Raw genomic sequence first — 13,113 nt, 5'->3', positions numbered from 1 at the left:
CCCCCCCCCCCCCCCCCCCCCCAGCGCCACGCCGCCGAAACACCCCCCGCGCTGCCCGGCCGAAACAAACACAAAAAAACCCACAAAAAAAACCCTCGAGTGCTGCCCCGCCGAACAACAAAAATACCGCGAGCGCCTCCCGCCACCCCAACATTGGCCGCCCCAAGCATGTGCTTGGTCCGCTGGTGCCTGGAGCCGGCCCTGGGTCTACATTAGTGTAAATCAGAACCTCCTTCAGTCAAGGCAATGGAATTTTGTTGGTGTGAAAGTGGTATAAATGAGAAGAGAATAAAACCACCAGAATCCCCCCACCCCCGCATCTCTGCAAAGTAGTTCCTGAAGAAAAAAAGAAATCAATATAGTGGGTGGGATAAGTCCAGCTGATACAGGACTGGTTGCTTGACTTCTGCATGTGTTACAGCTTGAGAGTCTATATAACTTCTGCTGCCACAATGTTAAAAGGATGAGACACAAAACAATTCTACATGCTTCATACCGTGAACTACATCTGCCCCATAATCTGAGGTAATAAACCCAAAGAAGACAGTGAAAGGGGGTAAACAATGCAGTAGTCTTGTCCTGCAGCTTCTCCTGTACAGGGCAACTGCACCGTGGGATTGATTTGCTTAATAGATCCAGTTTAGTTGGTGACAAGTGTGTCTGTTTCTCATTGAGTATTAAGAAAAGACCTCCCAGAGCCACTTTACAGATAAAAGATACACACCTAAGCTGAATACAATACACGCCAGAACCTACTTCTGGTTTCATTTATACCCTTCCAACAGTGGCATTGGAACAATTTTTATAGTGGGGGTGCTGAGAGCCATTGAACAAAACTGTAAACCCTGTAGAGGATGGAAATCGCTTCAAGCCAGGGGGTGCTAGTTCCAGCACCACTGCACTTCCTCTCATCATCCTCATGGTCTCTTTACAGGTGGTCTTCTGAAATACATGAGATGTTGCTCCCATAGAATCACTTTGTCTTAGAAAAAAATTCATTAGATTGTACATATCAATTCATGTACTTCCTTTCACGCTACAGTAACCTTTTCAGACAATAGTCAGACGAGGGATGTTCTAGTAGGTTCACCTTCATCTTTGACGTATCTAATTGTGCTGAAACTTAGGAAGCCAATATTGGCACTGCTGACTCATCTTTTCATCCGCTGGTAGATTAGTCAAATATAATGTGTTATGGACATGTCTTTCTGATAGGACCTGAATAGTGAGATCCATTTTTCTTTATATGGAAATTAAAGACCATATGGGGTTCCTTTTAAAAAGAGTGTTTGCCCTGGTACTTTGCCAGAATTTCCCCTTAGCCCACTAATCTACTGCGTTATGTACTGGTTGGTTGCCACCATCCAATCCAGGAGTGGCTGCATTTCAATGGCTCTGCATATGTGTAAAGTCTGATTTTCAGAGGATCCAAAGCTTTGCAGCTCTCATTGATTTTAGTAGGAATTTAGAGAGGCAAGGTGAGTGAGTCCAATAAAAAAAATATTACCTCACCCACCTTGTCTCTCTAATATCCCGGAACTGACATAGCTACGACTAATTGCATTCAGTAGGAGTTGTCAGTGTTAAGGATCTGTAAGCATCTGTCTCATGGTTTCTGAAGTGCTTTAGAATAAAAGACACTAGATGACTATAAACTAGCATTGCTTATTATGCAATTAGCAGTTGCGCTGTCCTACTGCCACACTTTGATTTAGAGATAAAAATTCCCCCACCAATTACAATGATTTTCTTTCCAGCATGCTTGGCAAGACCCTGGTTCATCACTCACAGTGCTTGCAGGCATTTGCCTGAGCCATTCTGTCTCATTCTTCATTTCACCTCATGCCTCTAACTCCTTTAGTATAGGCAGGCAGGCATCATGTACGCCAGGGCCCAACCGGCAAGGTGTTAAGCACCCTCTACTCCTATTGAAGCCAGTAAGCGATCAGGGCACTCTCCACTTTCCACTAAATGGGATGTGCTCAGCATCCTCCCAGATCACGCTTTAATAAGACACTTGATGAAGAACAAATTAACACATTAATCATTATTAATATTACAGTACTGCCCAGAGACCCCAGCCCCATTGCGCTAAGCAATGTACAAACACATAATAGACACACCCTGCCCTGAAGAGCTTACTGTCTAAGTATAAGAATATAGACAGCGGGTGGATAAAACAAACATTGATGGGGGAAGTACCAGGACACAATGAGACAGAAGATCTCACTAATACCACCAGCTTAAGTACAGGTAGAGCTTAATGCACTTTGTATAATGTGCTATACGAGACACCATAATATTTGTACTTACAGTAGGGAATAACTGTACATAACTGTTGGTAAGCATTTACTTTTCAATAGCACCCACTGTCATACTGCTAGACAAGAGTGTACGTACAGTGATTTCAGAAGTTACATTTAGAATATGAGCTATTGGTCAAGTCATGTTTAACAGCCGATATGTCCTCTAAGATGACTGTGTGCTGTCTTAGTATTTGTACTGAATGATTCTAATGACACTTTGTTCCTGTTTTATTTATGGGATGCAAATGTATAGATTGGATAAGCTGTTCAAATTCTAATTTCTGCCAAAGATTTATTTTTATTTCTCATAAAAGTGTTGAAAGTTATTACTCTGATTGTTTTATGTCCACTATTGAAATTACTGGTAAGATCTGACTAAAAGAGCCAGAACTAGGCATGTGATATCCACAAAAGCACACAAAAATAGATATATAGATAGCCATATATAGAACAACATTTGTCATAAGTGTGGCTCTGGAAACCTTATTTGTACTCATATCTGAAGAAATCAAAGGGTAGAATTTGGGAAATTTTCTGTTACCCTTGTTGATTTCTTCAAAGGCTTGAAATTTGGCTCTTAGTCATATAATATTATGTAATATAGTATTGTGTGATAGAGTAAAATGGTGAACTTTTAGGCTCCTGGGGTGTTAAAACTTACCTGCAATGTGGCCAACTGCATCCAGAGTACCCCCTCATAGTCAGGGATGACTCTGCAGTACCCTGCCTCGGTTTTCTTCTTTTTCTTCTTCAGGGATTCTTAAACAAATCCCACACAATCCAAAGGGAATTAAATATTACCCACCTGAACTCCAACAAAGACTTTCAAAATAGAACAAACTCACCCAGTCCTCATCCTAACTTCAGCTGGACACAGCCCTTCCTCCCTGAGGGTCTGACTTTCTGATTCCAGCACCTTCACATTACCTAGAGTTTGTTCTTCTTCACATTCCCTCCCCACCACTGCCTTCTCCTCTGCTGAGTCAGGGGCCTTCTTACTCTCTGCAGACATAGCCATATTTTCTTAGACACCCCCTTGCCCCATTCCTGCACCTTCCTGCTGCTTTGATACTGAAATCACCTGATTTCTGTCAGGTGGAGCTCATTTTGTAGTCAGGTATGGCTAGCCCCAGCCATTAAGGGGTGAGTCACCCTCTTACATCAGCCTTTAAAATGAAAGTTACAGCTCTCTGTGCTGCTACTGCTATAAAATATTTGATTCTCTTTTGTTCCTTCAATGTTTATTCCTTGTAGAGCTGCTTAGTGACACATGCTGCATACTCCCTGTGTTCGAACATTCTCCCACTCAATTACCTTTCTTCTTACAATCAATATTCAAATACAGCTGGTCAGTTTTCCATCAGAAAATGCCATTATGATTAAATGGTTTTTTTCTGCAAAACTATGTCAATTTTGAAGACATTTCCCATGAAAAAATATTTGGAATGGAAAATTTTGTTTCAGAAGAATTTCACAAATTTGTTTGGAAACAAAATTTGCATTTCATATTTTATTTTATTTTATTTTCACTTTTATATTACTTTTAATAGTTTTACATTATTTCATGACATATCAGTAGCAGCAGTGACTAATATGACATTACATCATATCACGTCAAGTCATATCAAAATATGTCATGACCTAATATAATAGTTGAAATTCTATTGTTTTATTTTTAAAATAATCAATGTCAGATGCCACCTAGCACAAACTGAAATATTTTATTTTATTTTATTTTGTAGATCAAAATGTCTCCTCTTTCTGTTGTAATGAAAGAGTTTGACACTTTGATGTAGAAAATAAGATAAGCAATCCGTATACTGCTTAGAGGGACTGTTTTTTTCAATAGCCTTGTGTTAGCCTGGAATCATTTTTCCTAAAATCACTGTCCTTTATGACATAACATGATATGACATCATATTTTCCAGGATTACTACTGACATATTGTGAAATAATGTAATATAAAATGAAAAAAATGAAAATTTTGATATTTCAATTTTTTTCTGAAACAAAATGTTCTCAGTGATTTTTTTTCTGAATTTCTCTTTCATGGGTTTCATGTTTCTTTTAAGTTATAACCATCTAGTTTCACAGATGTTTAAAAGAATGCTAACTTCCGCCCCCCCCCAAAAAATTAATAGACCTACACAAAAATGTTCAATTTTTCCACAGTAAATTAACAGAAATAGCAAAGAAAGCACGCTGGTTTAGCCCCAAGGAGAAAAATCCCTTTCTCTAGATATCGTTTCCAAAGAATGACCTAGAATTAGGACCAAACCATTGCTTCAGTCCTTCAGTGTGATCTGCTAGTGTGGACCTCTGTACCAATATGTAGCCTCATTAACATCACTGTGGACCAACATTTGTGGATACTGTTCATGATTACAGTCCTGTAGAGGTATGCCAAAAATTGTAATTTCCCATATTTCCTCCTGAATTGCTGTATTCGCCACCTAGATGCTCTAATGATGAGTGGACTAGAAATATATTGGATTAGATGAGATTCAGACAAGGTATCAAAACTGTTACCCTCTTCTTTTTATTAAATAAACTGGAGTGGTTAACCTAATGTTTTCACTTACTTTGGCTCCCAAACTGTGTTTTCATTACTACCTATGGTGTGTAGTGTAACGCGAGCTACAGGTCAGTTCATTTACAATAGGTCAAAGTAATGAGATTACTTTAAATGACATATTCCCCACATGCTTTGCTAACACAACACAAAATGGTTTAAAAAACTGAGAATTTAGGCATTAAAATAACACTTTTCGGCTTTCTTTTAACACCAAACTGTTTTGATACCTGCTTAAGTCTATCATATTAACCCATAATATGTCAACTCTGAACTGACCTACAGTAAAAGACCTCTTCTTTGATGAGGTATTTTGTTTCACAGTTACTATCAGAGAAAGGTTATTCCATGATGAAACTGATTTATAACAATTTATCTAGTGAAATCGCAGGTTAGGAGTCCAAGGAACTTGATAAAATGTTGAGAATGCAGATTGTCATTTTGAGAGAGATGTTGAGTTTATGTCAGTTCCTTCAATACTTGGGGAAAGGATAAAAGTCTAATTATGAATCAGTCTCCCCTTCTTCCCCATTTTCATAAAATATTTAATGATCCCTTTGAAAAGTCAAGTATACTTGCTGAACTCACTAAACCCACATAATCCTCGGTCCAACTGTGCAAATAAGCTTTTGTGAATGCAAAATGAGTACCTGAACATGTAAAAGGGCACTTACAGTATTTTCACAATTGGCAAAGTTGCATATGAAAATGCAGGTGTGTATTGTGCCTTTTTTTTTTTTTTTTGAGAATTTGGCCCTGTGTATCTATAGTTTATAGATAATGAAAACCAAGATTTTATTATTTTTATTCTAGGATTCAGAGTGATGTTTGGAGTTGCTGTGTATGCTGGTTGTGTTGATTTGTGTCTCAGGAGGGGGCGGGTTGTGCTGGGAGATTTCTGATAATTTGTGCAGGTGGTGAATGAGGGGTGTATTCTTAGTGAAGGGCTCTGTGTGTTTGGGGTTATTGTGTGGGCTGGTTGTGCTGTGTGTGGGTTGTGTTGGGAGACTTGTATTGATTTGTACAGGTGGCAAATGAGGTGTGTGTGCTGCAGTGAGGAGCTGTGTGCATGTGGTTATTGTTTGTACTGGTAGTGGTGGTGTGTGTGTGGTTGTGTTGGTTTGTGTCTTATATTGATTTGTGTGAGTGGGTCATGTAATTCACCATCTGTGCAGTCTACCTCATACAATAAATGAAATTGTTGCATGCAAATTAGCTGTAGAGCAGGGGTAGGCAACCTATGGCATGCGTGCCAAAGGCAGCACACGAGCTAATTTTCAGTGGCATTCACACTGCCTGGGTCCTGGCCACCGGTCCCGGGGGCTCTGCATTTTAATTTAATTTTAAATGAAGCTTCTTAAACATTTTTAAAACCTTATTTACTTTACATACAACAATAGTTTAGTTATATATTATAGACTTATAGAAAGAGACTTTCTAAAAACATTAAAATGTATTACTGGCACGCGAAACCTTAAATTAGAGTGAATAAATGAAGACTCGGCACACCACTTCTGAAAGGTTGCCGACCCCTGCTGTAGAGTAAGGGTGGTGATTGGTTGCATTACCTCTGATATCACAATGGTCTAGGACTCTTGGCATGACACAGATATGTGCCTTATTATAGCAGTACACCGCACAGGGGTAATTCATAAAGTCAAAATGGCTGAGAATTTAAAAATTGGATGGTTATAGACAGCGAAACCCTACGATGATTCAACCTCATGATATTCTGAGCATAAAGAGCTCTCAGCCGTGCTTGTAGCTGTTTCCTTTCGTTCACCCAGACTCTACAGACATACTAGGCTTCAGAGTGAGAATCCTGGAATCTTATTCTATAGGTAGTAGAGCCAACAGAGATTGGGACTCCATTGTACACTGCACAAACATAGATATACATCCATATTGACAGAAATGGGCTCCAGTTGCAAGATTCCAATGCGGATCTGGATTTTGAACATCCCAAAGAAATGATGATGTGGGGTCCAGGCTTTTGGCTTAATCCATTATAAAAATAGACCTCTGGATTCTCTTGTGGATTCAGAGTCACATATGGGAGGGCTCACCTGGCTTTTAGTTTGGTGGCTTGTGATTAATTAACAATAACTTATTTTTAAGGAAAGAACACAAAAATATTTAAAAGAATCCAAATTAATGACTGGTGCAATATGAGTGATACCACAAATGTATTTGGCGTATTGTGTTTGATACGTATCTTTTGTTTTTGTTTTTAATAAACAGCCATCTGAAATGCTAGGCAGCCATTTTAAAAACACCTTTTGATTTACTGTCTTCCTTCTTATTTTTTTTTCTCTGCAGACTATGTCAGAGAGTCACAATGATCCTGCACAATAACACTACAGTCTCCCCCTTGTTTTCAAATGTGAGCTTCTTCTGGAATAGAGATTCCCAGGGAACGAGGCTTCTTGAGGATGCAACATCGGTCATTGGCAGCTATGACTTCCCTCAGACAACTGAGAGTTTTCCCTTCACTACTGTGGAAACAACCAATAGGTCACTAGATGGCATGAGCAAAGATCCTCTGGGTGGACACACACTCTGGCAAGTAGTTCTGATCGCCTTCCTCACTAGCATCCTCGCACTGATGACCATCATAGGAAACATCTTGGTGATTGTGGCATTTAAAGTTAACAAACAACTTAAAACAGTCAACAATTACTTCCTGCTGAGTCTTGCATGTGCAGATTTGATCATTGGCGTTATTTCAATGAACCTTTTCACCACATACATCATCATGGACCGCTGGGCTTTGGGAAGTTTGGCCTGTGATCTATGGCTCTCCATTGACTATGTAGCCAGCAACGCCTCTGTCATGAATCTCCTTGTCATAAGCTTTGACAGGTATTTTTCCATCACCAGGCCACTTACATATAGAGCTAAACGAACAACCAAAAGGGCTGGAATGATGATAGGCTTAGCTTGGGTCATCTCGTTCATTCTTTGGGCCCCTGCCATCTTGTTTTGGCAGTATTTTGTTGGGAAAAGAACTGTGCCTCCTGATGAATGTTATATCCAGTTTCTAAGTGAACCTGTCATCACTTTTGGCACTGCCATAGCTGCCTTTTATTTGCCAGTCACCATTATGACTATTTTATACTGGAGGATCTACAAGGAGACAGAGAAACGCACCAAGGAGTTAGCAGGGTTACAGGCCTCGGGCAGCAAAGCGGAGGCAGCACGCTTCATTCGCCAAACTGGTAGCTCCAGAAGCTGCAGCAGCTATGAGCTGCAGCAGCAGAGTATGAAGCACTCTACCAGAAGGAAATACGGCCGATGCCACTTCTGGCTTACAACAAAGAGCTGGAAGCCCAGCCAGGATCAGGGGGACCAGGAGCACAGCAGCAGCGATAGCTGGAACAACAATGACGCCGCTGCTTCTCTTGAAAACTCTGCCTCCTCTGATGAAGAAGACATTGCCACAGAAACGAGGGCCATTTATTCTATTGTGCTGAAGCTTCCCGGTCACAGCACCATCCTCAACTCCACTAAACTACCCTCATGTGAAGACTTGAATGGGTCAGGGGACGACTTGCAGACGTCCAACATGGGGTCAAAGGAGAGGAAACCTAAAAGGTTGCACTCTCAGAAAAGTGTGGAGGACGGCGGAAACTTTCACAAGAACTTTTCTAAGCTTCCAGTTCAGCCAGGATCAGCAGTAGAGGCAGCCAAGGTTTCCGACACCATTCCGTCAGCGGCTAAGACATCCACAGCCCTGCCTTTATCCTTCAAGGAAGCAACCCTGGCCAAAAAGTTTGCCTTGAAGACCAGAAGTCAGATCACCAAGCGAAAACGAATGTCACTTATCAAAGAAAAGAAAGCAGCACAGACGCTCAGTGCTATTTTGTTTGCCTTCATCATCACCTGGACACCATACAACATCATGGTTCTGGTGAACACCTTTTGTGATAGCTGTATCCCCAAAACATTTTGGAATCTGGGGTACTGGCTTTGTTACATCAATAGCACAGTGAACCCTATGTGCTATGCATTGTGTAACAAAACATTCAGAACCACTTTCAAGATGTTACTGCTGTGCCAGTGTGACAAACGGAAACGACGCAAACAGCAGTATCAGCAGAGGCAGTCAGTCATTTTTCATAAGCGGATCCCCCAGGAGGCTTCATAGAATAGTATTTTTAACAAACAAAAAACAAACTATCAAAGGGCATGTGGGAGGGAGAGTGGTTCCAGGGTGCTGACACAAACGTTTCATCATCAAGATGTGAGAGCAGCTGCCAGATTTATGTATCCTTTTAATAAATCCAGTTTAATATTAAAATCAAATCTGCATTAAGCAAAAACAAACAGACTTCAAGGTTTTTTATTAAGGAAATGAAAGACTAAATAAAGTTTTCCTACAAAATTACAAGAAGCTGTAGAGCAATTATGAACCCGTTACTGATCAGCCCAGTTTTTTGGTTGTAATCAACTCTGGGATCTCAGGTAAGCACATCTAGCTAGTCCAGTTCCAGCTGTTTCCAAGGAATCAACAGGTTTCAATTCAAGTCACATATGGATACAGCAAGCTAGTTAAACATTGTTATGAAATTATTTTAAAACACTGTATAGGTTGCAAAACTGCTTCTTGTTGTCCCAGTAAAGCTTCTTGTCTCCTCTTTTGGTGTGATTCTCCTCGTAGCCCTGATTCTTGAACCTTACGGAGTATCTATTTGTGCAGCTCACGTTATGTGTGTGTGTGAATGCACAAGTTACACTCAAACTCCACTGTTTATATATATAAATATACCAGGAAAGAAGTGATCTATCAATCTAAATTCTTACATGGGTCCCTATCATTGTGGTATGTGAGTGAAATATATGATTTGACAAATTAGTCTGTAAATGTAAATTTATTTTGTTATTTGCAAATTGAAATTCTAGTGTATATTTGAAACATAAAATACACACCATTTAGAAAGAGGTAAATAAGTGCAACCTGTGAGCCAAATGCAATCCACAGATTATTGCTATGGGACATATGCCAATCTAACCTTTAATGCAGAGATGCAGCCAGATAAAATTCTGTACGTATGCAGTACCGTATTTCAGTCCAAGTGATAATGCCTCCGCAGAAGCATTGGCTACTGAGCTCAAAATTGAGCATAGAATTCTGGAATCTGTAGTCTCTGCAAGCTGCATGTCTGTACTAAAAGTGATGAAAGTTGAAAAAGTCTGCATTTTATGCAAATAGAACTTTCACAGACTGCCACTGTGGCCTTCAGTTGCAAAAGGCTTGTGTAGAAGAAATCCTTAATTGTTTTGAACCTGAAGGACACTTACTCTAAAACATTTCTTTTTCACAATCTGTTTGAAAAGCATAGTGGATATCACCAACTTGCAAGCTGGCACTTTCTGATAAAGAAAACAAAAGGGGGCTTTAATATTTATAATTTAGACTTGGCCAATATTTCCTGGTATTTATGATGTGGTCTGCACCAAACATAGTGTGCTTTATAAAAGTCAGAGATCCCCTGAGGAAAGTACTGTACTTTTAAGAATTGTTCTAAATCTTATTTAGTTATATGTTGAAAGATAATTTGATACTAGCCTTTGAACTGACCAAAACAATTTTTCCCAACACTCATATTTTGCTGAAAATAATAATAAAACAAAAAACAAAACAAAACAAACAAACAAAAAACCCCAACAAATTTCCTTTATAAAGAGGCATCAGTGTTGTGAACACAGAACTGGTATAAAAGCTGCTTTTGTATTCTGTGTGAGATGGTGTTTACAGATGATTTTGACAGCAGTGGAAGTATATTAAATGGTGTCTGTGTATCTGAACTATTTAATTTTGTGTTATGTTTATATGAAGGAATATTTATACAGACTTCACCAAATGTTTTATTTAATGTTGATAAATATTGCTCTTCAGTCTTCAACTGTAGTGTCCTTTTAAAGTGATTCATAAAGGTCCGCTTGAGCAATGAATACAGTATACCAAGCTTTCATGTCACTAAAACAAATATTCATACACATAACATTCATAGTTTTTCATTGTTTTTGTGGTATGAGTTATATTAAATGTCTATCTTAAACAAAGTTTGTAGCCTATGCTCTAGGTCTAGTGATGAGAAAAAAGTAGGCCTTGAGCTGTAGATCAGTCACATTTCAAGGTGGAGAAACCCATAATTTACTGATCAGTTTTGTTTGCCACATACAACCAAAGACTTACAGGGAGCCACCAAACTCTTTCCTAAGCTGCATAGAAAATTACAGAGCTTTATTTTACAGAACTGTGTAGTAACGAAGCGCATATCTGCAGTACATTTCATTACTCAAGTTGATCTTCTAACTAATGTTTGAACAGTTATAGATATATATAGATATATACATATTGCCATCTTATTATATTCTGATAATTAGAGTAGTGCAGTGCCCTCTAATTCATGAAGTATGAGGGCAAGTAAGGAAGCCAGAGTTCAGCAAGAGACTCTATTATATAATGCTATTGATTTTACTATGGAAAATTATTTTTCTACCAAAGTTAAGCTTCTTCTGAAAAGCAACTGTCACTATTGTTTACATGATAGGAAGAGTTAAAACTCTTGGATTGTTTTCGGAGAAAAAAATAAACAATTTGATGTGTGAACAGGCTTGAAAATGTTATTTTACAGACCTAATACATTATGTGTTTATCCACATACTAGAAAAGATTAATTTAGTTATATATTTACTTAAAGGAACATGCACTATAAAATATTCAAAATTTGGCTGCATTGCAAATACAATTCTAAACAAAGGGAAATCAGATTAATATTTCATGTGTGTCTATCTGTTTGCACTATATATAGACATATATAATGCACAAACATTATATATACATGCACAAAGACATATATATGTGTAAGAAAGGTGCAATACAAATGGCTACAATCTGCCACAGCATTTCTTTTCACAAATAAAAAGCAAGTAATGACTCACATGTGATGGAGGAAAGTGGAGTCGCAAACATTGTAAAACTGTCAGTATGAGTGCAGTCGTGTAACCTTTCTTACGTCAACATGTGGCTTCAGTGGGCCTACTCATAGATCCAGTCCTGCTCCTGTTAATTTTAGTGGTACAGGATTGGACCCCATTAGAGCAAATTAATGAAGTTTAAGATTACTGGAGCATCGAGAGTAAATTTTGCAGGGTGGCACCAAAAGGGTATAAAATGGCAGACATTATAAACCCCTTTCTGAGACAACAGCACATACAGCATCATGTGGCTTTTATATGTGCTAGGGTTGTATAAATTATTTATGTGACATAAACTTGATTATGACTTTAACCTCAGAGGCTGTGAAAAATAAACTAATATCTGACTCAATGGACTGGTGGCAGGCATAACTGCAGCAAACACTTACATTTTTCAATGGCATGATATAACTTCTTGTCGCAGCTATAGGGCAAAATGAAATTGCAGCTCTACTTATCTCTGACCTAAATCTAAAGGAACACATGAATGCTCTGAGTCTCAAAAAGCTGTGCATCTGCAGTTTCCATTGACTTCAGTGGGTTTTGTGGCCTCTAAGTATTCTGAAGAATCAGGTCATATAAGGGGAACCAGCCATGTTGTGGAAAACTAGCATAGCCACACAGATGTGCTGAAGAAGTTGCTCCCCTTCATCTATTAGCTTGCTAAAATCTTCAACTTTATTTTTTCTTTATAAGTAACTAACTGTATTTTCTTGCTCTACTGTAAGAAGGCCCATGAAACATTTGGGCCATTCTCAACCTTGTGCCTATAATAAATGAACACATGAATCCAAGTACACTCAGTTCTCCTGTACAGGATGCAAACATCAAAACAAAAAAGAAATCTATTTGTATCTTTCCCTGGTTGGCAAGGTCAGTAAGTTTAAATATGTACACACAAATACACCACATTCACTCATAGTGGGCATAGCTGTGTGCTATAATGCTCATCTATGTCATAAATTGCATTTATCATGTACCCTTGGCACCTCACCATACATGGACCAATAATCTCATGAAGAGTGATTGAAAAGACTCAAAGTCAGGGACTGCTTTCCTTAGAGAGGAGACAATAAGGGGGGACATGATTGAAACATACAAACAGGGCCGGTGCAAGCAAGGTTCGCGCCCTAGGCAAAACTTCCACCTTGCGCTCCCCCCCAAGCCCTGCGGCAGATCCCCGCCCCTCCCCCCACCCTGAGGCACCCCCCCCGTGGCAGCTCCCTCCCCTGCCCTGAGGCGCCCTCCCCC

At 39.2% G+C, this 13,113-nt stretch overlaps 1 protein-coding gene across 1 annotated transcript; it reads left to right on the top strand.

The window, feature by feature from the left end:
- Positions 1 to 7,201: 7,201 nt before the first annotated feature.
- Positions 7,202 to 11,419, top strand: CHRM3 (cholinergic receptor muscarinic 3). The gene has a single exon (XM_029911070.1). It carries the CDS (start codon positions 7,217 to 7,219, stop codon positions 9,023 to 9,025), a length of 1,809 nt encoding a protein of 602 aa, XP_029766930.1. The 5' UTR covers positions 7,202 to 7,216; the 3' UTR covers positions 9,026 to 11,419.
- The last annotated feature ends 1,694 nt before the right edge of the window (positions 11,420 to 13,113 follow it).

The sequence above is a fragment of the Terrapene carolina genome, unplaced genomic scaffold (genome assembly GCF_002925995.2).
Source record: "Terrapene carolina triunguis isolate 2854851 unplaced genomic scaffold, T_m_triunguis-2.0 Scaffold85, whole genome shotgun sequence".
Lineage (NCBI taxonomy): Eukaryota > Metazoa > Chordata > Testudines > Emydidae > Terrapene > Terrapene triunguis.
Note: the sequence above shows the minus strand (reverse complement) of the source record. Positions and strands in the feature narration are given on the sequence as shown.

Bases quoted from the DNA above. Each gene is read 5' to 3' on its own strand.
- CHRM3 (XM_029911070.1), top strand. From the start codon at position 7,217: ATGATCCTGCACAATAACACTACAGTCTCCCCCTTGTTTTCAAATGTG.